Source organism: Sparassis crispa, assembly GCF_003851025.1.
Source record: "Sparassis crispa DNA, contig_000007F, whole genome shotgun sequence".
NCBI lineage: Eukaryota > Fungi > Basidiomycota > Agaricomycetes > Polyporales > Sparassidaceae > Sparassis > Sparassis crispa.
In genome coordinates this window covers 144,082-169,201 of record NW_020939754.1, presented here as the reverse complement: position 1 = coordinate 169,201, position 25,120 = coordinate 144,082, and the positions used below count along the sequence as shown (strand labels likewise).

The 25,120-nt window shown below is 50.4% G+C and overlaps 7 protein-coding genes across 7 annotated transcripts; 4 read left to right on the top strand and 3 right to left on the bottom strand.

Annotated features, from left to right (window-relative positions):
- Window positions 1-204: 204 nt before the first annotated feature.
- On the bottom strand, window positions 205-2,030 carry SCP_0800480 (Flap endonuclease GEN 1; the record flags this gene model as incomplete). The annotated part of the gene is made up of 8 exons (XM_027760643.1): window positions 205-338; window positions 411-591; window positions 643-1,107; window positions 1,177-1,306; window positions 1,363-1,478; window positions 1,538-1,781; window positions 1,839-1,945; window positions 2,007-2,030. 8 exons carry the CDS (start codon window positions 2,028-2,030, stop codon window positions 205-207), a joined length of 1,401 nt encoding a protein of 466 aa, XP_027616444.1.
- Window positions 2,031-4,413: 2,383 nt separating this feature from the next.
- SCP_0800470 (hypothetical protein) lies at window positions 4,414-4,965 on the bottom strand (the record flags this gene model as incomplete). The annotated part of the gene is made up of 1 exon (XM_027760642.1): window positions 4,414-4,965. One exon carries the CDS (start codon window positions 4,963-4,965, stop codon window positions 4,414-4,416), a length of 552 nt encoding a protein of 183 aa, XP_027616443.1.
- Window positions 4,966-6,598: 1,633 nt separating this feature from the next.
- Window positions 6,599-9,106, top strand: SCP_0800460 (Uncharacterized transporter; the record flags this gene model as incomplete). The annotated part of the gene is made up of 11 exons (XM_027760641.1): window positions 6,599-6,616; window positions 6,684-6,778; window positions 6,832-6,867; window positions 6,941-6,947; window positions 7,040-7,425; window positions 7,480-7,651; window positions 7,700-7,820; window positions 7,878-8,019; window positions 8,073-8,585; window positions 8,643-9,017; window positions 9,079-9,106. The coding sequence occupies 11 exons, from the start codon at window positions 6,599-6,601 to the stop codon at window positions 9,104-9,106; spliced, it is 1,893 nt and encodes a 630-aa protein (XP_027616442.1).
- Window positions 9,107-9,957: 851 nt separating this feature from the next.
- SCP_0800450 (Mitochondrial import receptor subunit TOM34) lies at window positions 9,958-12,641 on the top strand (the record flags this gene model as incomplete). Its single annotated transcript, XM_027760640.1, has 6 exons — window positions 9,958-10,659; window positions 10,715-11,602; window positions 11,654-11,781; window positions 11,836-11,957; window positions 12,014-12,314; window positions 12,386-12,641. The coding sequence occupies 6 exons, from the start codon at window positions 9,958-9,960 to the stop codon at window positions 12,639-12,641; spliced, it is 2,397 nt and encodes a 798-aa protein (XP_027616441.1).
- Window positions 12,642-13,047: 406 nt separating this feature from the next.
- Window positions 13,048-13,419, bottom strand: SCP_0800440 (hypothetical protein; the record flags this gene model as incomplete). The annotated part of the gene is made up of 2 exons (XM_027760639.1): window positions 13,048-13,326; window positions 13,384-13,419. The coding sequence occupies 2 exons, from the start codon at window positions 13,417-13,419 to the stop codon at window positions 13,048-13,050; spliced, it is 315 nt and encodes a 104-aa protein (XP_027616440.1).
- Window positions 13,420-14,312: 893 nt separating this feature from the next.
- SCP_0800430 (hypothetical protein) lies at window positions 14,313-16,787 on the top strand (the record flags this gene model as incomplete). Its single annotated transcript, XM_027760638.1, has 14 exons — window positions 14,313-14,473; window positions 14,541-14,823; window positions 14,886-14,897; window positions 14,950-14,986; window positions 15,042-15,259; window positions 15,309-15,479; window positions 15,538-15,603; window positions 15,658-15,667; window positions 15,730-15,869; window positions 15,924-16,131; window positions 16,187-16,369; window positions 16,428-16,489; window positions 16,544-16,563; window positions 16,616-16,787. 14 exons carry the CDS (start codon window positions 14,313-14,315, stop codon window positions 16,785-16,787), a joined length of 1,743 nt encoding a protein of 580 aa, XP_027616439.1.
- A 3,972-nt stretch (window positions 16,788-20,759) lies between these two features.
- SCP_0800420 (hypothetical protein) lies at window positions 20,760-21,386 on the top strand (the record flags this gene model as incomplete). Its single annotated transcript, XM_027760637.1, has 2 exons — window positions 20,760-21,206; window positions 21,264-21,386. 2 exons carry the CDS (start codon window positions 20,760-20,762, stop codon window positions 21,384-21,386), a joined length of 570 nt encoding a protein of 189 aa, XP_027616438.1.
- Window positions 21,387-25,120: the final 3,734 nt, after the last annotated feature.

Sequence of the window (25,120 nt, the reverse complement as noted above, 5' to 3'; positions counted from 1 at the left end):
GTGGTTGCACCTGTCCGTGCGCTTAACACAGTGCAGTCAAGGGTGCCAACAGACATGCAGCTGTGTTTGTGCATTCAAAAGGAAAAGAGATATTTTATTTTATTTGTTCTGGCCCAACTGGCATAACTGTACAATACGAAAGCTTTCAGCTATAATACATAATCAATCACCATGCAGATACTAGTACAGTGGGAAGAAGAAGCATCAATTATCATCAATGGTGAGATCAATAACAACTGGGTCATCCGTTATCAGAGAGATGACTTCCTGCTGCTCCACATCATCATCATCATCGTCACTGGCAGTCAGGTTGATGACATCAGAGAATGTTGATGGGTCTACGCCACAGGAACAGGCACGCGCATGATGAACTATTGTCAAAGGAACCCAGAGCTTCAGAGGCCTCGCACTGTAGTTCGGTTGTTGCGTGCCCGACGGGTGAGGAGACAGTCGTACACCAAAGAGGTTGGAGATGGCAATGTCAGCAGAACTGCGATCGATTGCTATCACACGGACATTATCCTGGTCCATGGAGTGATCAGGTTGCAGCCAGACCTCCAACGGTGGTGCTGCGAGAGTGGAGTGTGCACCCTATGTAGAGGAGGCGTCAGAAAATGTCCACTCTTATAGACTCCCGCTCACCTGTTTCTGGTGCCGCCGGTCATAGGCGACTGCTTCAGCGACAAGGAGTTTGAGGGCCATACCAGGCCACAGCCACTCGCGGACATGCTTGACGATCCCCGACTTTGTTCCCCAGCCAAAGTGCAGCTCGCAGAAGGTGCCGAGCTTTGCCAGGTCAACAGGCAGGGGATGAGCTGGGAGGTGCGGGATATTTGCTGATGTTGAGGGGCTGAGGTATGCTCGGAGCACAGCGACATCAGGAAACGAGTCAGGGACTGAGTTTGACAGCACGATGTGACGGTGGCCAAGGTGATTGTCGGGATCAGTGCTAAGGATGGACCGCAGCCTGTCACGCCAACCAGACAGGAATGCAGACAGTTCGGTCTCATTGTTGCCGAGCACCACGGCAGCATCACAGAGCGACTCGCCAAGTCCATAGCGCGTGATTGCGAGGGCGGTCTGAGGCCTGCATCGACACAAGCCATTCTAAATGGACACGCAGAGAGTGTGGATGGTCAGATGTAAGGCGAAACACATGAGCATCGCCATACTCACCTCATCATAGTCGCCTCCGCAGAGAAGTGCGACAAGGACCAGGCTGCCGCACGAGAGCGAAATCGCGCTGTGTGCATTGATAGTGCATTGCCGAAAGGCATGCACCTCATCCTCCGCGTCCGCTTTGTAACTGGAAGAGGGACCGATTAGGGTAAAATCGGCCACAGGTGGGAAGGCGAGACTCACTTTCTGATCACGGTGCGGGCGCCAAAAATGAGCGCGTCACTGTCGTCCGTCAGAACGGCGTCGGCAATGCCGAGCTGGTTCAGCTTAGCCAGCTCGGCCTCAGCTTCACCAGGGGCCTGGGCAGAAAACAGTGCGAGGGTCAGTAGTGCCAGTGCGAAGAGCACAAAATACATACCACGCGCCACTCGTACCCAAATGCGTCGAGGAGCTTCTGTGTGTTTCCGACCATCCAGTGCGTCCCGATGACCTTGCAGGAGCATTTGTGTGCAGGCCGGCCTGGTCCATCGAAGACAAAAAGAGGGCGCACGGGTAGCTTGAGCAGTCTTGCGAGGCGGTGGAACAGGCTGCGCAACTCCGGGTTTTCACCCGAGTTGGCGTGCCCGGCCGCGAACCGTTCCTGAAGTTGATGGAACCAGATGCTACCGGCGACCTCGCGTGAGATACCCACTCACATTTGAGCGCGGGGAGGGACATACCTTGTGTCAATACCAAGCCGATACAGCCGCTCGCCAGGACGGCCTTCGAATCCGTCACGCAAGGTGAGCAGCTTGAGGGATGTTTCCTCTCGAGCGGTCTTCAGAAGCTGGGCAACATGGATGCATGCGTGAGATCGCATTGCTACCAAGGTACAGCGATGGACGTACCTCCCAAAGGCCATTCATGCCCATGTTGAGCACGTTCCCACGAGACTCAAGTCGTTGTCAGAGGCAGGTGCATCAGCACGGTGAGGACAGGTCGAGGACCCGGTTGAGGTGACAGCGTGCCGCGCGGGGCGGCGCTCAAGACTGGGCAGGGCGGCGGGAGCCTCGTCGATGAGCACGCGAAAGACGAGTAAAAATAGATGGGTACGCGGCATCATTGCTGCGTAGGGCAATGCATAGAGAGTCCAGCCTGCAGGAGACGGTGAGGGGACGGCGGCACCGCTGGCAGGAGGTAGCGCCGGGAGTTGATGCAGGGGAGCTCGCCGAGGGGATGTAAATTTGTGGACTGTAAATCTGTCGGTCAGTCGCGCGTTCGTGGGGGGCCACAGTGCAGTTCCCCGCGAGATTCAGCCCCCAGCCCAGCTTGCTTCGGGTCGCCAGATTTACAGTCCTGGCGGGCGCGTTTACAGTCCAGCGGGGCGCTTGCAGGGCCTCCCCCTTTGGGCGATGCCACGATGCCAGGGCGCTTGTCTTGTTCTCCCCGACCCTCCCTACTGGACGTGCCCCTCCTTCCTGGCCCTCCCTTGCCCGGAAAAAGGGCAGATATATTCGACGTGCACACCGCGCGCCCTCCCGCCGTGGTCTCTTTTCGCCGCTCCCTCTCGTGCACCCCTCGCGCCCCGCCCTTCATGTCGCGGCCTCCGGTTCACGGGGTCCTTCTCGGCGCCGTTCGGCTCATTCAGCTTGCGCATGACGTTTCCGGGATTAGGCGCCGGTGGACTGTCAATTTGGTGGCGATCAGCCTTTCTTCGTCTGGACGGCGAGCTGCGTCGCTACCATTGTTTCATTCGCTGAATGCGCCCAAAGAACTACGACTCAGCCTCGCCGCACCGTCCACAGCAATGAGATTTTTGAGGCAACCTTCTGCCGCATATCTTCTTTCCGCCATTCGCGACTGCCACAGGGGAAATTCACTGAAGGATGTTCAAATTTGACGGATATGAGCCACTGTGTGTTAACACCTTCTCCCAAATGAAGTGTACATGGCTAAGGATATCCGTATCTCAGATATTGCGACTAAGAAATCGATCAATACTCAGTACTAGTGAGATCTCAAAATAAAATATTCACCTGATCGCATCGCTGATACTCCATAGGTGCATACCACAGCACAGCTTTTCATGGACATGGCAAAAATCCAGGAAGCCAGAACAGTCGGGTGCTACAATGAGGATGACGAACACGTTTAAATCAATGGGTACGGGTCGGGTACGGTCACAGACTCCACGTCGTGTTACCTGCGGGTTTCACCCGGTCATAATTCGGGTTAACCCGTGTCACCCCCTACGATGGGTAGGCTTATCCAGTAGAGTATAATGCCACTTAGGCATCGGGAGGATGTGCTCCAGAGTCCCTTGTGGTGAGATGTAAGGGTGGAGTAGTAACATCCGCTTGGATCCCACCATACCGCGAAGTCTAGTACAGAGACTGTGCAGGACGAATTCGCGCGGCAACGAACGTATTTGACATCTTCTGAAGAGACAATTCGTGGTCACAATACTATGCCCTACCATCCCATCGGCACCCCCCCTCAAGTCGGCAGTAACACGTTATGTCACCCATCAGTCACCCATTTCGCACGTCAGTGTGACAACATCATGACACGGCGTGATAAAACATGAGTTTTCGCCGAAAACAGAACTCGGTCAATACTAGGCCATCTGCCGTCGTTCAAGTTTGCAATTGATTAAGATATACCAGTATAAACATAGATGAAGAAGGTAAGCAAGGGGACCAGAAACGGGGGAGGTATGCTGGGGTGCCGACTTGTAGGGGGGTGCCGATGGGACAGTAGGGCATAGTATTGCAATTGAGTGCCTTACTACTTACATAAGCGACGGGGCTGAATGCGGAATGAGCGCCCTCTCTTCGTTCCTCAGCCTGAGGATATCTGTGTCCGAGTCTGCCCATCCTCTGAGGCTGAGCGTTGAGCTTGGACGACTCAGAAGAGGACATCTGCAGTCTTGTGCCCCTCTGCTGCATTCACGATCAACCTTCTCTCTGTAACGGTTTCACCCTGCCTGGCACCTTCATGTTCTCAGCGGGTCTTATGGCCTGTTCGGCATCCAAACATTTGCGTCACGCTAGTCTCAGTTCCAGACGTTCACCCACGGAAGTAACCGAGAACCAATATGTCGGAGATCGAAAAAACCATTGCAACTTCCGTGGTAGAATGTCTGGTGAACTTCGGTACAGCGGGTGTAAATAACCTCGATCCCATGACCAAGTCGCATCGCGCGTATAGCTAAGATCGTGCCCGTCAGTATACTGTATGCACCCGCTAAGAGTCGGTGCGGCACCCTTCGCCTGCGTGATCATCTCCTCCCATCTGATATCCAACAGAGAGCATTCAGACAGCTCTCCCTGAGGCGAGCGCATCACTGGCTTCAGTGCGCATGTCTGACTGTACTCTTTCATTGACTATCTCCAGTGCGAACTCCTGGAATACTGCGCCTCCCGCTTTGATGCGAACACCGGTGCCGTGAGTCCTAGGCGGCCGGTACCAATGCCGAAGAATCATCGGGAGCTCCTCGCTAACCATCAGTGATGTTCTCGCATACCTCGCCTTGCCGTTTGAGATCAATTCCGGTATTGCTGGATTCCAACTCAGAGCCCAGAGGAAGAGAGGGAGATTGATGTCTTCAGAATCCATGAACTCCAGAACTCGTACCACGCATTCAGCAATGTCCCCACTAGCCTTCAGGTTAACCTTAAGCTTGCGAGTGCATTCTTGATGCGGCGTCGAACTAGCTGTCCGTTGGCGGTCGTCACTGCCGGCGGAATTTTCTTGACCTTCACCTGGAGAATCATAGCCACGAGTATCTTCATTTTCGACAAGAGAGTCATCATCTTCATAGTCGGACTCATCGTCAGAGTAGAAAGCGGTAGCTGAGGAGGGCATCACGAAGTACTGTCAGAAACTCAGATGCGTTGCAGCGGCCAACGAGACGCGACTTGATCACGGGACCGAGGTTATCTACACCCGCTGTACCGAAAGTCACCAGACGTTCTGCTGGGCAGGCTGCAATGGTTTTTTCGATGTCCGATATATTGGCTTTCGGCAGCCTCCGAGGCGGAGCCGAGGACCGGCCCAGCACGATCATCTGGAACCGAGACTAGCGTCACGCAAACGTTTGCGTTCATTTCACGCATCCGTCCAAACAGATGCACATAACGGGCCGATCTTGCCGCTGTCACGCCCCATTTCCGGGCAACGGTGTTGACCGACACAGGGAATCGCTGCTCGTCGTGCATCTGCCTTTGCTCGTCGTTGCCCCCGATGAGCAGGTGGATTTAGATGTTTTGATTCAATGATAGAATATGTAGAATACAACATTCCTTTTTCAATTGTGCTGCTGTATTCTATGTACTGATGGGTGCCACATGACAGCGCTCTCAGATGCTCGTCGCCGTCGTTGAGGGCGGTGAGGCGGGAATTTCGGCGGCAGGGGATAACCCAACCCATCAGTCACAGACAGTCACAATCTCGGGTTGGCCGGAACTTTCGGGAATTTCCGGCTTCTGGGTGTTTGCGTTGCAAAAGCGTTTGCGTGACGCAAATGTTTCGATGCCGAACGGGCCCTTAGTAGTGTTCAACGCCTAACTGCACCTCGAGTTTGACTCCTGCGTCTTCGCGTTTCAAGCGGTATTCAGCTCGGCTTGATGGAATGCTGACCTCCTTGAATACTGCGTCCTCACTATTCCTGTGAGCTTCCCCACATGCAGTCCCTGTAGCCTATCTTCCGGAACTTTGAGTTCGATGATCTCTCACCCTGCAAGAACACGTCTCTCTCCGTTTGGGCTACAGTGAGCAAGCACCGATCGGCAACGAGCTGTTTGCGTATACCCAGCCGATTCCGATAACGTTGGCTCGAGCACCTTAGGGGTTGGAGATCTAGTTCTCACTTAGTTGGCCCAGGCCGCAACATCCACCCAATGTGTCACGGACTAGTGCGAAGCAGAATCTTTTCTCAAATAACTGATTCATAGCACATATCGGGATAAAACATTTATTGGGGAACATTGCAATTGACAGGTACTGAGCGAATACAACGACAGCGGGAGTTTCGTCAACCAGCGTGGATATTCGAGGGACAACTGATCAATTACTGTTTGGTTTCTCATAGCATCCTACAACTCTAGGAGTGTATCTGGTCTCAATTGGTTCCACTACTAGGGAGTATTTGTGAGTTCCGATATGTTGACGACCAGACCTGATGCTTATCCGTTTTCCGATGAAAACGGGACCTGCAGTCTCAAGCATTCAATCTGCGCCTGTGAGCGAAGTTCAGTCTCCCGCCGCGAATCAGTCGTTAAGACCACAATGTCTTAATCACGTAGGTCATCGTTTGTTTGATTACGGATCTTGCCCAAGTCGGTGCGCCATCTACGACGTGTAATTGCATTAAATGTAATCGTGCCTCGACCAGGGAGTCTCGGCGACATCCAGGGATTCTTTAGTTGTCCCTCTCAATTCAAAATCGTCAAGACTACGTGTGGCGAATCTGACGATGGTGAGATGGCAAAACTACCAAATGCTAGAAATTTTACTCGTGCGTTTTTCCCGACGGGTAAAATTCACACGTCTAGGCTGATGCGAGTGGTGTCTACTCCGTACAGCATATCACTCATTATTGGGGATATTGCACGAGCCTCGATCGCAAGATTTCTGAAGCGGACAGCACGAAGTATGCCAGATCCACGGACAGGTACAGGTGAGACCCCAAAACGGAAGTGAGAAACCCCTGATCGATGATCTTCACGTTAGTGGCACTTTGACTGTCACCCTGTGGCGCTCTTGGCGGTGAGTGTATAATCGTATTCGGATTTATCAAGATGAACATGACTGAATCTGACGTATCCCCATTCCCAACCAGTCTTAAGGTAAGCAATGTTTATGAAGAGGCCCCGTAGAGCCCACCTCATTCTGCACTTTGTGAAATATATTGTTGAACTTAAACGGTTTCCATATCCAGGCATCACGTGAGGATACGTGCGGTAGAATGGAATTGCAACATTTTGCCGTTACATTGCGTGCGCAGTGCAATACCCAAATTGCATCATGTCTGCTAGATCTTCGAATTGGATTAAGATCCAGTTTTTTTGTACGCCTTCGATTCCTCATAAATTCAACGAATATGCTCGCTATCTCGTCGACTCTTTATCGCGTCCCCCCGGGTCTCCCTCTCGTCCCAATGTCTGAGAAATCTGCAGCGGCATCATCCATCAAGTCATCAACCGAGGATGTCACTCTAGCACTGGACCAGTACGATCCGGAGCTAGTTAGGAAAACGTGGCGCAAGGTCGACTTACATGTAATGCCGATTGCCGTACTACTTTATCTTGCATCCTACATCGACAGGTGAGATTATCGCCTTTGTTGGTTCTGTTGCCATACTCAGGCTGTTGCATGCAGGGCCAATATCGGAAACGCAAAAGTCCTAGGCTTATCTTCCGCATTACATCTTACCAGCAATGAATACAACTGGGCGCTATCCATCTTCTTCATCGGATACTTTATCTTCGAAACGCCTTCTCAAATTATTCTCAAGCGGATCAGTCCGAGATGGTACATCCCCTCGCTGACGGCATGTCCCCGTATTCATGTACGGTAACTGTGCTCACTTATGTAATAGGTTCTCTGGGGCCTTACATGTGCGCTACTCTCATGTGTTCAGAGCTCAAGCGGCCTTTTGGCTGGGCGATTCTTCCTTGGCTTTGTTGAAGCAGGTTTCCTTCCTGGTATCGTTTACTGGGGTCAGTACCGACCGTTCCATCGTCCTAGCTGCGGTCATCCTGAGTATATATTTACAGTTAGTTGCTGGTACCCACGTCCGATGCAGGGTCGACGCTTTGGGGTGTTGTACTCGACAGTTTCGCTCACAGGTGCATTTGGAGGATTGCTGGCCACGGCAATTCATGCGTTGAATGGTACCCACGGCATCGCGGGCTGGCGGTACGTCCTGACGTTCATCAGTTGATAGCATGGACTGCTGACTTCTTCTGCAGATGGATTTTCATCGTCGAAGGCGTGATTACCGCCGGCTTCGGACTTATCTCATTTATCTTCATGTCCGCGTATCCCGAGACTGCGTCTTTCCTCACTCCCACGGAGAGACGCATCATTTTATTGTCGAACGCTGCGGATCGTGCCCAGGCCGCCAACGACTCTGCTGCGTTCCATAGTGCACAGATCCGCTCGGCGTTCACGGATTGGCGTGTCTACCTCTGGGGACTGGTCTACCTCGTGAACTATATTCCGGTGTACAGCGTAATTTTATCTTTGCCAAGTGTGGTGACTGGACTCGGTTACAAGGGTACGCGCGCGACGTTGATGGCTTGCCCGCCGTATGGTCTCGGGTTCATCGCCGTTCTCATCGCTGGGTGGACATCGGACCGGTATGGGTTATTCTACTGGCACTACGTATTCGGCGTGTCTGTGACGATGATCGCGCTCATTGTCCTGATGGCCGTGAAGAACCTCGTCGTACGCTACGTGATGTTCTTCCTCGTCATGTTCATGTATGATTTCATCTTCATCTGACATTCAGCATCGACGTTCCTAATTCTGTTCTTCAGGTTCGTACCCATTTCAACTTGTTGGACGTGGCTCTCGGCCAACTTTGCTGGTCCTAACAAGCGCGCGGCTGCCACTGGTATCGTCTTCTCGATGGGTAACATCGGTGGCACAATTTCCGGCCAGATCTATCGCTCCAACTGGGCACCACGCTATGTGCAAGGACATGCCATAAACCTCGCGTGTTATGCGATTGCGTTCGTAGCTGGCACTGGCTTGTGGTGGACGTACCGAACCGATAATGCGAGGAGGGACAAGGCGGAGGAAGTGAATGCCGAGAATAGCGAGAAGGGGCAGGTGCACGCTCAGGTCTACGAGCACGGGCACGGGCAACAGCATGACCTGATTGGTGAAGACTTGGGCGATCTGGGCGATAGGCAAGTCTTGTTCAGTTCATCTGCTGGTATTGCTGCTCATCAGCTTCTTCCTGATCTTTAGACACCCTAGCTTCCGATACTATTACTAAGCTTCTTCGATGTATTTTAGAAGACGATGCACGACATCAAGAGATGGTAGTGTGCTGACGATAGATGGTCTTGTTGATCGCAACTACTTGTCGTGTCGTAGGGTGTAAATGCATGACACGAATCAAAACATCAGCGTGCTTCAGCTTCTTCCAGGCCGTCCCGTCTGCTGTATGATAAGTTCATATGACACGCTGTCTGCCCTGATTGCTTTGCTTGAAACTTATCAAGTTCGTCACAAGTGGCTTTGCCCCTGATGGAAGATCATGGGCACCGTCTCTTCGAACTCCTGCATTTTCTTCGTCTCTCCATATATACGTAGCCTACAAATCCTGCTGCACCCTTCGACGCATCCATCCGTTGTGTGTTAGAAGTTAGAATTACTGTATTAGAGTGACCAAGAGGAAACGTTCGCCCCTTTCATCCGACCGGTTCTCTCACCTTCACCTCTTACCATCAGTGCACCTCTCACACCCACTGACATCACCTGCAGAACTGCACAGTCGACGTCTATCTTTGCTTCAGCAGGGTCGAGGATTTTAGAAACGCGCACAGCGCGATCACGTGCCTCCTCCTAACTCGGGGGTGGGATCCGCGCAAGCTCTTTGTTCTCGACTTGCTGTATTCCGAACGCCACAACTCACGGTTGATTACCAAAATCCTTCTCCGTGAAGTCCACCTGAAGATTATCTCCCAATACATCTCAAAGGATCTGAATATCAAGTTGTGTCTTCCTCTTGAAAGGCCCTCGTTGTAACGACACCACCAAGCCGCCCTTCCAAATTATTTCTGCCGGTGCTATAAATTTTGTATATACCTGTTGTGAAATCTGACGTTATTCTTAGCAAGGAGCATGCCGGACCAGAGACATTCCGTTCTCCTTCTGTCTCTCAATAAATTCAGCGGCTTCGACGAGCTGCACGGGCACCTCCTCACCGCATTGCGTGCCAAAGCTGAGGTGCACGAAGTGACATCTTCAGGAAACGCCATTCAGCGTCTTTCCACCGCTCCCCACCCAAAAGCCATCATCGTCACTGATGCAGGAGTCACCGAGCGCAAGAACAACAAGGTGCTCGCAAAGCTCGTCGAATATGTCACTTCTGGTGGCACTATCATCTTTGCCTGCCAGTTCAGCTCTTTCGTCCGCCCAGTCGATATGAATTCCATGTTTCAGAAGTCTTGGAATCTGCCGTGGAATGCGGGCTCGTACCATCGCAGCACATTCGCCCTGAATTCTTCTGTGAAGGGCCTCGGATTGGACGGCCTGGCGAGTGAATACAGCATGAAGGCTGTCCATCTGAGAAATGTGGCGCTCCATGCGTCCGTGTATCTTCCTACGTCGGAATCTTGCATCCAGTCGCTTGTATTCGCTCCTAGCCCGGTCGGCCGCCTGAACGAGACGCCCGTCGCATTCGCGTCTTTCGGAAATGGTTACATCGGATACGTAGGAGACGTCAATGCGGAAGAAAACTCATCCAACGTTGTTATCGCCATGTGTCTTGCCTCGGAACCGCGGCTAGCCTCTGGAACCCCTACTCCTCCCAACAATGTCCAGGTGAGGTCTTCAACGCGTGACTAAAATTCGTCACTCACAATTGACCCTCATATAGGCTGTGCGCGAAAACATGAAGCCAATAATTCTCATGCTCTCGTTGGAGAAGGAACCGTGGATCGACGATTCATATTCCCAATTATATTCAGGCTTGAGCAAGAATGCCACGCTCCACGAAGCACGGACCGTCCGAGAAGCAAATCGTATCCTGAATACATCCCCGTCGCCGTTCGCCGTGCTAGCAACTGATTCTGGCATCGCACGCCGCAAGCACCTGAACCTTTTGACGCGGCTCGTCGAGTATACAAGAGCAGGCGGACGCATCGTGATCGGATGCCAGTTCAGCAACAACTTGCCCCTCGACTGTGCAGAGCGCTTCTTTGCTAGGTGGAATCTGCCCTGGGATGCAGGCTCGTACTATCGCACGACCTTCGCGCTGAATCCAGCAGGCATCCCGTCGCCGCTGTCTCGACGCGCTCTATTCCCTCAGTATAGCATGAAGGCGCTGCACCTCAAGAATGTCTCACCAGAGACGGCCGTATACATCCCTACCTCCCAGTCGCAAGTCGAATCTCACGTCTTCCCCGTGACCCCCATCACCGGAGCGCAGTTAGAGGAGAGCCCGGCCACGTTCGCACATGTTGGAGAAGGATACCTTGGATATGTCGGAGATGTGAATGGAGAACAGCAGACGATCCGGCTCCTCATTGAGATGTGTGGCGTCCGTATCAAGCCAGGTGATCTGGGAACGAGGAATTGCATGACAGGAGTGAGCTTTGGACCGAATGGAATGGAAACGCAACGGCAGTATTTCTCTGAGACACCGTTGCCAGTCTATCCAGAGATTATTGTACGTCCGAGAGATACAGAAGTGACCGCGCGGGCTGTCAGACGTAAGTCTCACGCGAGGGAACAGCAAGCTTTGGCGGAGAAGTTGAAACAAGAGGTGAGCGTGATTGCTCTCAAGCACGTTGGCCTTATTGAGTGTGTTGCCTAGGGGAACGACTTTTACAAGGATGGAGCATGGGAAGATGCCGCAGAAGCGTATCGCAAAGCGGCTTTCGTGTACGGTCCCCGGCCTGTCTACATGACCAACCTCGCTGCTGCGTTGCTGAAGCTCAGGTTGTGAGTACTTCAGCAGCCCTGCGTGCCGATTGACTTGGGCTTACATCACGTCAGATGGGACGAGGCTGAAAGTGCCACTGACAGAGCATTGCGGTACGAACCAAAGAACTTGAAAGCGCGCTTCCGTAGGGGAATTGCACGTAAGGAGCTTGGAGACTACGCTGCTGCAATCAAAGGTATGGCTTCAGCATCAGCATCATTTTACCCTACAGGTGATCTCACCATGAACCAGATTTCTACAGCGTCCTCAGACAGGATCCCAATAATGGTGCAGCACGCACGGAATTGGCTGCTACCTTGTCTCTGCAGTCAGCCGAAAGTGGGTATTCCATAGCCGCTGTCGTAGACGAAAGCCGCCCGGAAAACGAAGATGCGTGTTCGGATATCCTCACAGAGTCAGACTCAAGCGATTTTGCTATCGTAGGCGACAGCGATATGGGGGTCTGCAAATCCCACAACCACCAAGGTTGTGCTGAGGGGCGCCAATGCCGTTACCGCCATGCGGGGGACAACTTCAGCGTGAGGGATATGTTGTACGTATTACCTCCTGGTGTTCATTCTATAGTTAGGGTGTGACTGGAACTCGTACTGATATTGTATGCAGAGGAAGAAATGTCTGCCTGATGTGGCTTCTCGGTACCTGCCGCTATGATCAGGGATGCAGTTACAATCACGACGACACGTACCTCCCTACGCGTGGCTGGTGGGCTGATGAATGGAAGCTAGCCCGCATGCGTGACGACGTACAGAACCTCCTTAGGCAAGGACTCCAACTGGAGGAAGTTGAGAACATGATCCCTTCCCGTTGGCCAACCTGGCGCCAGGATGCCTGGGCGGTTGCAGAAAACTACCGAGAGTAATGTGACGCGGCAAGGTTGATGGAGACAGAGATGGCTTTGTAATAGGGTGAGTGGCGTCTACTGAGTGCACAACTCCATGAATGACGAACGCACTTACAATTTGAGACCAAAATTTCAGGATGTTTTGCATGCTCTTGGGATGAGTGATGGGATCGCAAAAAAATTGATGATCCTCGACTGACAATGGGAATGTTTGAGGCGTATTCAATTACTATTTTTGAACGCGTTAAATAACTGAGGCAGTCTGTCAGGATTTGCCGTGGTCAATCATCCCCAATAGGGTTTCCTTACTTCGTAGTTTTTGTCTGTTATATTTGTTGTCTTTCGGAGCAGAAAAATGTCATATTGTATTTTCTGATGTAATCACGTACCTTACAGCGCAAAGCAGCACAATCCTTTCCATGTTTCAGATACCTTGGGATGTCTTTGGTCTGTTACGAAGTATTACGTTTGATTTTGCAAATCCCACATGAAACCAAGAGAAGAGGCAGATGTTCGTAAGCAAAATTTCCAAAGAAGGCACAAGCTTCGCATCGGAGAAAATGTTGTCAGTCAGCACATGGCTGATGAGCCGCTGGACGATGCAGTGGTGCTGGCCACTACTTGGAGCGTGCGCTTTCTGCGTATACCAGCACAGCATCCGGAGATGTGGAAGCCTCGAGACATGGAACGTTTCGCAGGCAATCTGTGGTTCGCCTAGGTAGAGTTTCTTGTGGAGGGCTGAATACACGAGTTTGCCCACCATGAATGTCTTGTCAAGCAAAATGACCAGGATCATTGGCTTTCTCTGATACTTTTCTACGGAAGAACCAAAAAACAAGAAAAACACAGTGAAGTCTCAAGACTCCAAGGACTCTCAGAGGAAGGCCATACCTTTACACCTCCGGCAGACCCTTTGTTCTTCAAGTTTGGAGGGCCAGGGACGCGCGGGAGGACTACTACATAGGCTAATCAAATTGGCAACAATTTTTTGGTTCAAAAATGGAAGAACTTTAAAGAGTACCTGAGAAATTGGAGTTGCAGCTTCCGGAAATCAGAACAATGTTTGAACGGGAGCTAGTGTTGTTGGCAGAAGTCTGCCGTTCTGCCGTCGAGTTCTGCCAAAAGGCCTTGGGCAGAACTTGGCAGAACTTCCAAACTGACCAGACTTTGGCGGAAAGCCAAATAAAACTAAATAGTTACCATATATAGGTAATCCTATGACAGATGCTTTGTACAAAAACATTTCTGTTGCGCCTTCCATGGACGTGTTTCTAGATATCCTGGACGCATGTCCAGGCTTAACGGAGCTTACGCTCAAACTTTCAGGGCCCATACTTCCGTTTGGCGTCGCAGAATTTCTTGAACCGACGCGCTACGTCTCTCTTCCGCACATCAAGAAGGTATTGCTAGGTGTATTTCGTTCGACATTGTGAGGAAACATCACGGTTCACGAGGGAATATTGACGGCATTCATTCCCAACGTCCAAGTCAGGACATGAGCTTCAGTAGGATAGCCTACGGCATAACCCGGCCTGAGAATCTGGGTTATGTTATCTCTGGTTGCGCAATCTTCTCACCTAAGGCGCAACTTTGATGAGAAGAGCACACATCTTCTGACCGTGGACGGAACTGTGTATATATACTAGTAGCTGACTTACGGAGACCGCGCATAGTTGGTGGAGAGACACCATGTTGTTCACTCTGTCGTCGTTGGTACTTGCCTCATTCGTTGCAGCTCCATGTCTGGCTTCAAGCCAAGCGGCCTTCAGTATTCCCGGAGCGGACGATTCGGACAACTATGAGTTCAAGTGGCCCGTGCAAAATGTGGCTATTATCGGTGCTGGCGTTAGGTTGTCTGATTTTATGTCTGTGAAGGGGTCGTGTCTGACTAGGGATTACCTTTTTGCACGACTGCAGTGGATTGATGGCGTACCGGGAACTCACTCGGGCAGGGCTGCAAGCGCACATATTCGAGCGCGACCGAGTGCCTGGCGGAAATTGGTATTACAGCGAAGAGACTCCCCTCGACGCACCCATTCCGAGCGCCGACATAGCAGTCGGAGACTTTGTCCCGTCATTGCCGCCCGCTGGCGTCGAACTTCCTTACACAGAAGAGTACAAAGACAATTATGCCGACGTCAAACGGGGTCATAGAGGTCCGAAGCCACTGTGGGACAGTCTGCACTCAAATGCACCAGCAGTAAGTTGATTTGAATTCGCCATCAACGACACGGAGAGTTCACTGTAAGTACGTTTGCAAAGCCGATACAGCAGGTAGGTATCACTTGTACGATTAAGCCTGGCGTCTGAATGGTAGGATGTGCAGATCACCGACTTTCCATGGCCGGTCGACATAAATTGGGGTGCGTCGCGCCGGGAATGCTTTACGCTTTATCCACTGCAATTGATTGTCGGCAGAGCTATCACACTACCAACTGGGGAAATACTTGCGATCCTTCGCGTCCTTCCTCGGCTTGAATAGCAACGATGAGAACCCAGACACTTCGTACAACACCCGTGTTGAACGAGTCGACAAATATTTGGATGAGAATGGTAACGAGCATGGTTGGAAATTGCTGCTCAAAAAACTCGTGCAAACCGACTATGGCACATTGAAGGCGACCTGGTATACCCAAGTGAGATTGGAGCCGGTTAATGATTGGACCACTGCTGACCTCATTACAGGTGTTTGACGCAGTGGTTGTCGCAACGGGACGTTATAATGCTCCGCACATTCCCCCGATTGCTGGACTGCCGGAGGTAGCACAAGTTTTCCCTGACAGGCTCACTCATTCTCGACAATACCGTCATCCAGAACCATATGCGAGTGAGACTATCCTTATCGTGGGCGCTTCTGTTTGTGTCTTCTTGAATTAAAGGGGAAACTGTGACAACTCATGATATCTTTCCACAGGTCAGCGGTGCAGAAATTTCGAGAAACCTCAATCCATTTGCCAAGAAAATTTATCAGTCTATCCGGGTGAGTTATATTTGTTCTACGGCATTGCCCTTGTGCTGAACAACTTGTGTCTAGCCTGATAAATGTACGTGGGTCTCACGCGGTGACCTTTCGCATAGATATTGACCCCTTCGGTGGAAACCAAAGCCGATGCTGAACATATCCCTGTTTCCGCATTACTGGGCCGCCTCCCATCAAATACGACAATAGTCCCTGAGATCAAGCGGTTCCTTCCCCCCACGGGCTCCGACTTCAGTGCAGTTCAAATTGAGCTTGTCAACGGAACAGTGCGCTCTCTGGATATCTTAGCATACGCTGCCGATCTGAAATGCTAGCTGCAGATCCTGACGGGCATCGACCGTGTCATTTTCGCCACAGGGTTCCGCTACTCGTTCCCGTTCCTGCCGCAGTACCACAACTCTTCCATCGGACTGAACGACACCGTTCCCACTGGCGAGCTCCAGCCGATCGTCACAGACGGCACACACATCCGATCGCTCCATCTGGACATCTTCTATATCGATGACCCAACGTTGTGCTTCATAGACAGTAAGGAGTTTGGTCCATGCATCCTGGTTATAGCATTGACGCTGTCTTGTTGCAGTGAACGTTGGCATGCAATCCTTCACTTACTCTGAATATTTGAGCGTGGCTTTCTCGAAGGTGTGGACTAAGAAGGCTTTCTTGCCATCCAGGCGTGAGATGTGGCGGATGCACGAGGAGAGAGTGAAAGACCGTGGAGGCTACGGAAGGTATTTCCAGTTCTTAGGTGCAGCGAGGACAGATGGTCTGTGAATCATCGTCGAGGCATAACATGCCCTACACTGATGCACTCCCTCGTCCAGAAAACATCCGCTACTTCATGGCGTGGCTGAATACCGCTGCGGCAAAATATGGGGGTCGCAAGGTTAGTCCGCATCTCCTTTTTCCAATTGCTACAACTGAAGAGGAACAATGATAGGTTGACAGTCTTCCCAGGGGGTCAGGCAAGCTGATACCTAAGTTTCGTCCCAGTCTGATGTATTTGCTGCAGGACAAGTGACATTGGCCAATATTGGATCAAAGCCCGATACGGAGACCTCAACTTCAGATTCAACTTCTCTGCTCTACAACCCCTGGGCGTAGTTGACACGGCTCTCGATATGCTTTCAGAGGAGGAACGGTCTGAGGCCGTCTACGATGCCGTATTTGGCGATTGGTGGTAAATTCAATCTGCAAGTCATATCTCATATAAGGCTCTCGTACATCTATGCTGTTGGATTTCTGTCCGTTTCGACTATTCCGCTGTATTTGTAGTGCACTTGCACATCTACATGAATATCGTTCTTGTGTGTGTGGAACGACGACGGCAACTGGCGCAATGTATACTGAGGGAATATCATGTACTCCGGTAGGACAGCACCGGCGCGGGGCCATGTAGAATGGAGAGGAAACATGTGATGACTTCAGAGTGAAGTTCAAGAACAGTTCCACGTCCTACTTCAAGAAGGTTCGACCAACTTTTGTTATAATAAAACGTAAAAGGAGTCGTTGAAAATTCTCGCGTGTTCTTGAACCTGCCGGAGTATATGACGTTCAGTATTAAATGCGCTTACAGCGCCCCCAAGTTAAGCTGTTCACACGATTTCACTCCACATGGAATAAATGAATTGTCAATGCTCTCGAGAGCGTTGTAGGAGCACAGAGTAGTGCGAAAGATAGGAAACTCAGGGACATAGGCAGAAGGTACCAATAATTCGAGTATGCTTCAGCATATAAGGATGAGCAGTAAAGACCGAAGACAATTCAATGGAGATATGTCACGATTGAGGGTATCGTACACTTTAGACGGGGTGAGCAGAACCCGGAATACAACGTTCGTGTAAGCGCTAAGCGTGAGTTACACTTTCACGTCATAGACTGCACCATGCACTGCTTCTGAGCACACCCCTTTCTCGCCGAGCCTGTCAGCCACTTAGGGAGTGACATGGGTTAACCCGGATTATGACCGGATGAAACCCGCAGGTAAACACGACGTGGAGTCTGTGACCGTACCCGACCCGTACCCGTTGATTTAAACCCGGGTTAACCTGCAGGTATAGTGCGGGTACCCGCAGATAACCCGTGAGTCAGGCGTGCAGCTGGCAAGTCTCCAAGAAACTAACGAATGTGATCTCGCTACAGCAGGGAATATTCTCGAGATAGTAGACAACGATCTGCAAGTGTCAACTGACACCTAGTGAGTGTTGCATTCGCGGTGGTCGCTGCGACTCACCGTCACAAGCAACTAGCACCCGGGTGCTTGCAGGAGCAGTCGTGTCACAGCAGGTTACACTTGTTTTCAGCAGCCACCCAAATGCTCGAAAACTGAATATACGAACCTGCCGGCCTCTTCCCCGGCCCCTCAGATTAAAAAGTACCAGGAGTGTCCATAAGTGGGTATACCCAGGTTTACCCATCTCCATGGACGGCCTACCCATACCCGACTCGGGTGGCGTGTGCGGGTCACCCGGAACGCGGAACCCGTGCGGGTTACCCACACGGGTGTGACGTGGGTCGGGTCGCAGGTACACCTGGGCACACGTTACCCATGTCACTCCTTAGAGCCACTTACCCGACACTCCTGTTTGCCACCATGATCCCCTTCCAAAACCCCAAACCGCCGACACTGACGCGCGCATCGAAAGCTTCCGAGCGCATCCGCCCCCAAATATCATTGACCGTTGATTCCGGAAGGGATAGGTTGGCGAGACTCGTACTTAACCCGCCGAGATGGACTCGCGGACTGAACTACGATGCACTACGTCCGCCCTCACACCCTTTCCGCCGATTTACGCGCTCTTACAACTGATTGCCTTTCCGCCAACCCTTGTAATCTTGTTCCTACCAGAAACTCTCCCGAAAAAGGCCAAGACTGATGCGCGCGTATTGAAGGACAGAGTGGATCATATACTGCTTCCGAGAGCATCTGCCCTTGCATATCGTTCCTGCCGAGGGACTTGCGTTCCATCCGCAAGGACTCATGAAGACTGCGCAGGCGGCGCTGGGCGAGCTTAGGTTAGCATACGACCTATTCGAAAAGGCTGCGCTGCACGGCGGATGCTCTATACGGTTCCTGTTGCGTCATCTTTTTGTGTTAATAGGCTCAAGCTGACCAACCCTTTATTCCTTGATTTTGGCCAGCTGATCATACGACACCTGCGTGAGAAGGCGTACAGCTGGTGCGCAACCGAACACTGAAGGAGGAACCGCACAACAAGCTGTCAACGTTCAACGGGGGCACCCCACGCACTGTCGTGATGAAAATGAGCAAGTAGTGGCCGAACCCCGCGGGCTCCGTCCCGCGTCGCGGCACGGGCCTAGGAAGATTGACGCATTCGACGCCATGCGTCACGCATTTGACGCCGACGCCGACGCCGTCCGACGCCGGCGCCGCCGCAGAAAAGTGACGCTGGCAAAGCTGCTCGGCGTGTATGGCTTTGACCGCATTATAGCTACAAAGCTCTTACTCACAAGTTCGCAGGAGGTATTCAGCATATGTTTAAAGTTCAACTTGCAGAAGTCCTTCCATTATATTAAGTAGGAAGCCACTCGAGGTGAGAGTCTTTCTCCTCTCATACCGCTAACGGAATTTCTTCCACGCTTCTTCAAGAAGTATTTTGAGTGGTAGTTTGAGATACAATGCCCATCTTTGAAGTTTGTAGAAGAGTCTCAGTTAGTGTTCATCCAGTTTTTGTTTCCGGTGAGATAAGACAGCTACCATGAGGACTGATACTAGTATGACGGAACAAGTTCCTTTGGACCTATTTCGTAGGCTGATGCTTCTTCAAGATGAAGGCAAATGACATTTTGCAGAACAACTATGTCTTGGGGAGCACCACTGCTAGTCAACAAACTCATGGAGGTATGTTGTCAGTTGCACTGGATTTCACACCAATTACTCCCCCGAATGAACAGATCGCATGACCTCGGTCCCTCGAAGAATACTTGCATTTCGGCTGCGCTGTGAAGATGTCTTCAAGAATGCAAGGTATCCCCGAGGCTGATGCCCTGCGCTGCTGACGCCGACGCCATGCGTCACTTCGTAGAGTGACGCCGACGCCATGCGTCACTTCGTAGAGTGACGTCGACGCCATGCGTCACTTCGTAGAGTGACGTCGACGCCATGCGTCACTTCGTAGAGTGACGTCGACGCCATGCGTCACTTCGTAGAGTGACGTCGACGCCATGCGTCACTTCGTAGAGTGACGTCGACGCCATGCGTCACTTCGTAGAGTGACGTCGACGCCATGCGTCACTTCGTAGAGTGACGTCGACGCCATGCGTCACTTCGCAGAGTGATGCAGACGCAGTGCACCTCGCAGTGCGTTGCATCCAAAGTGACGCCGACGCACTGCGTCACTTCCAAAGCGACGCCGACACACTGCGTCACTTCCAAAGTGACGCCAGCCTGTGACGCCAACGCTCTGCATCTCAAATGTAGTGACACCGCGCCTGTGAGTTGTTGCCCTGGTATCATCATAAATGTACCAGTGCAATCACCACTTTCATAGGAGTCTCTACATACTGATTCCGCCGTCCAAATGGCTCGGTATAACAACGTCTGTACTCAGTAAGTCTCACTAATAATTGACTATTGGAATGTACAAGACCAGGGAGGGGTGCATTGGCCCGCCATGGAAATTTCTGGTATCCAGTGCGTCTGATTAAATGCTTGCCTGGCCGCGGAAAAATTCCTAGGTCATGGCGAGTGGTATGGTGGAGAGGTTGTATATTTGCACAGTCAGATGGCCCCCCTCATCCTACAGTCTCTGTCCCGGAACATGACTTAGTGGATGAGCTATGGAACAATGTCCATGCTCGTCGTCAAGTACGAGTGAGCATTCCAAGTTGTTCCCTCCTACTCACCATTCTCATTCTCTGCATTATTCGCACAGCTGGGCAAATGGGATCATCCCTGCAAAGATGCGGATGACGATGATGTCCTACTCCAGTTCACCAAGTATCCTTTTACATCTGACATTAACGCCGTTCTTTCACCGCACACCACCACTCTTACAAATCTTATTTTTCGGCCTCCTCCACTGGAAGACTGGAAGAAAATGCAGCTTGATGTCCCAGTTCTAGGATATCTGCATAGCTGCAGCAGCAGTGAAGCCACTAGATCAGGAATTGTCTCATTTGCTGCTGGTCTTACTATGTTCGATCAAGCATGCATCACAAACTGGGTTTCAGTCAAGGTCCCAGAGGCGAAGGACAGGAGGGAACTATGGCTCGGAAGATTTCCTCTTGCACATGCCTTCACCTTAGTTCTTGCTGCTCGACGACGTCCGAAAATAGCTGCATTACCCGCATACCCCTCCAATAAGACACAGCAAGAGCAGGAGCGATGGATCTTGGCAGAGACGTGGCAATTACAGTCCACTACTTTTACAGATCTGGACAAGAGCAAGGTGGATGTGGACAAAGAATGCCTTTGGATCGTTGAAGAACGCATGTTCGAACGATCTGCAGCGGCAGGCAAGGCTGGACACTTTCAATGGGGGCTTGACAAAGGCACCCATCAAGAGAAGTGGGATCCCTGGGAGAGACTGCCTCCACACTGGAACCACGGAGATGGAGACGGTAGTGAATCTGAACTGGAGGTAAGTGTATACAATCATGTGGAGCAAACAACCATGCTAATTCTACGGGACTGGCAGGTTGGGCGCAAGTTTATTGACACCGAGGATGTTAAAGTACCTCAGAAACGGCCCGCAAGCCCACCAAAGCGATCAATCCACCCTCGACCAGTGAAGAGAAGAAAGACCCGAACAGAGTGCTGACTGCGCTACAACTCAGAACACGCTGAAAGTCGTAGAAAACATATTTAGATCACATGCCAAAGTGTATCGAAGTCTATATAAGTTTTATTTCTACCTTAGCAATTAATGCCTCGTCCGTTAGAGGCGCATATCTGGCGGTCACCCTGGACAGCCATCGCCGTTCTTGCTTAGTATTAAGGAGATATCATCCATTCAGAGATGTAACAGCCATTTACAGCGCAAGAAGTGACCGGGGATGTTCGAATTTTGACGGACAGACCCATAAGCACTACTCTTACAGTCCTACATTTTTATTATACCTTACGAAATTATGCCCCGAGGTCCAGGGGACAATCTCCTTCCGTGTTCAGTAGCCCCAAGTTAATTGAAACTCCGAAAGCCCCTTCGATTGACCGAGCTTATAGGTACTGCAGTTTTGCACCCAATACTAGCAGTATTGTTTCCAATACTTTGCATGTATCAGAGGGGGCTAAAGGACTTTGAACCATCTCAAGACACAGGCAAAACCATTACAATTGTCATGAGGGGGGCGTCACTTTTGCTGCCTGCATCACTTTCCCCGGCTTCGGCGTCGGCGTCAATGCGTGGGCGCCTGCGTCAAATGCGTCAATATCTCCAGGCCCGTCGTGGCACAACTGGTGATCACTTGCTGGACTGGTTCTTCATAAACATGTAGATTTATAACATTATTCCTATTATTTAAATCAGAAATACAAGAAATTTACTAGAAATGCTGATAAAATGGGATTTCTCTGGAAACAGTGCCTTTGATCTACAGTCGTTTGCATAAAAAACCGGAAACATCGACGCGAAATCTTTGTGTTTGTCTGCGACAAATATTGCCTTAACAAGTATCACCAAACCCCTCCTGTGACAGTAGTAGTCACACCTGGCTTGCCCGCCGCTGATACTATGGCTCGTCGGCATGCCCCCCAAGTTGGCAGTAATGCAAAAGTAACGTATATGTCACAGACATTAACACGTGCCATTTTGTTACTCCACTCAGCAGCCTAATGCGCGAAGGTCATGACCATGTCATGGTGGATGCCGCCACTTGAAACCCCGCTGCTGATGCTCGCAGCAGACTTCGGCCAGTGACTAGCCAGCGTGAGTCTGCATTACATTGCAGGTCAAGAAGGGACTCCTCCAATACCGATCCATTTGAGCTCGTTCAACCTTAAGAATGATGTAGTACTATAAAATCATACATATGAGAGATAACTAAGTGGTAGAGGCAGGGGAAAGGGCTAATTAAGCAAGGTGCCAACTTGGGGGGCATGCCATGTTACGCGGCAGCGAAACACGAGCGTCAAGTCAAGTTGTCACGAGACGAGGTCTTAGTCTAAGACACAAGTCCATTCAAGAGACACTTCTGGCGATGTCCTCACACTGAAGGTCAATCAGAGTTCGTTCTTATGACTCGCAGTAGCTGTCTGCTACTAACAGTCGATCTCAGTCAAAGGCAAGTGAAAAGCTGGTTTAATGGTAACCAGGTCGAGATGGGGATCCAGCTCCACGAGGTCGTCTACTTATACAAAAGGTATCCGCAGTACTACGCAGTAATACGAGATCATTCATTGGCTGGACAAGGTGAAACGATGTCTGGGCAAGGTAACAGCGAGGAAGTAATATGTATGAGAAAGCTGAGTAAGATCGTGAGAGATAATCAGTACTAATGGGGATAACAAGTTGTGTATCAGAACGAGGTGAAGATGAGGCATACATGCACGTCTTGCATGTGTGATAAGAAGAAGGTCCGGAGTTGGATCCGGTGTAACCCTAGACTAGGGGTTCTGGTTATCTGGATAGAGAATTGGAGGTTGCGCTCTGATGAGTCACGTGTTGGATCACGTGGTCTGGTAACGTAAAGGGAATAAAGAAAAGAAAAAGAAAAGAAAAAGAAAAGATGCGCCACAAGTGAGGAGCATTGTAACATGCTGATGATCTTGTGAGCCATAGTAGTGCACAGGGAAATAGGTCTGACAGTCTATTTGACCGGTAAATTACCCCGGCTCAGTGCAACACCTCTATTTTACCTACGTAAATTACCGTAAATTACACCTGGGCTACTTGACACTAATTAGCCAGTAAAGTAGCATAAATTACAGTGTAAAATAGCAAAAGGATGTTTACTGAGGCCACCTAAACATTGCTTTGCACTTTCCAGTGGGGGTTGATGTATCCTTGATGTATCTATGGCTTCTTCTATTTATCGCTGTAAACTAGGATGTCTTCGAGGCATACTTTCATGCACTTCCCCAATTTGGACAGGTGAGATTTGTCACCTTATTTATTGTCATCAATTCTCTCTTGTACACCTCAGTTCTGTCTGCTTTCTGACTATATGTATAGCCCATTCATACACTTATGGCAACCCATACAGTGTCAGTCTATTTTACCCTATTTTACCCTGTGTCACAGGCCCCTTTGAAATTTACAGTAAATTAATTATAATTTAAACCTGTTAATTAGCCTATATAATTTACACCTACCTATTTCCCCGCACACTAGTCGCCGAGAGTCGCAGACAGCTCTCTTTTCACGGTTACTGGACAATGTCATAGGCACCCTATGGCCCGCGGAACCTTTGGCGAATAGTGCAGAGCAGGGGTATGGATAACCCTCAAGGGTCAGGGGTAAGGGTATTGGAGGGTAAGGGTAGGGGTATGAACTTTCAGACTCTTGTACCCCTGAAGGATATCACTGCATATAGTATATATAATGTAAGCAGTAACTGTATGGTAAATAAAGCCTAAGTACAGCCTAGATACAGCCTTAAACTGTGTTTACAGAAGCTTCAAAGGGAAAAGAAGACTGTTACAAGTCTTAAACTTAATGTCTATAATGGCCTTAAAAGGTCACAAAATTTGTAACTCAAGGGTATTCAATGAAATTGTGACAAAACTGTGACATTGTATGGCACTAAAGGTTTTTGCAACATATTTATTATTAGGCAATGTGCTCACGCAACTGCTGGCTTATATGGGGGCTTATATCCAGTGAAAATTTCATATTGCGAGATTGAGCCAGAATGAATCAGAGCGAATAAGTCCACATTATGTAATGTTTCATCGAAGCCCATTGGAGCTGCTCGAAATCTTCGAAGTGACCATGTTGCTCAATTGCACATTGAGTGCATCGAGTTCGATCATTGACTCGATTGTTTGGAGTATTGTACCTGGATCGGCAACTTGCAGTTCTGTCACATTAAACACATCAGAACTTCTTAGCACTGTACATACTTTTGCTCAGCCACACTCAGGCTGCCATCCACTTGTACTCGAGTAGCGCATACCAATTCCACCCTCTTTATGACATTGTCTCATTTGTGCAGCTGTGAACATGTCAACCAGCAAGTCCCAGTGGCTTTGTGACTGTGAGGAATACTGCAGAGGCATCTGCAGATCTGTTGGCAAAACGACATACTATAAACATGCCCGATATTGACTTAAGCCATCTCAATCATTCACGGAGTTCAAGGCAAACCTCAGCAGCTCACGCATATTCCCTCATACTACTCGAACTGTCGGTACAAGCAACTCCAAGTGCATACATGTGGAAGATGAGATCGAAGCACCAGAAGAGGTATGTTCCAAAATTTTGTAGCTGATGACATTATTGACAATAAACACTCTTTTGTATTAGGACTTGATACACAGAGCCCCGTCTCCCTGTGATCTCAATTTATCTGAATGGCCTGACAGTACCGTATCAGATGTACAGGGCAGTCTTTT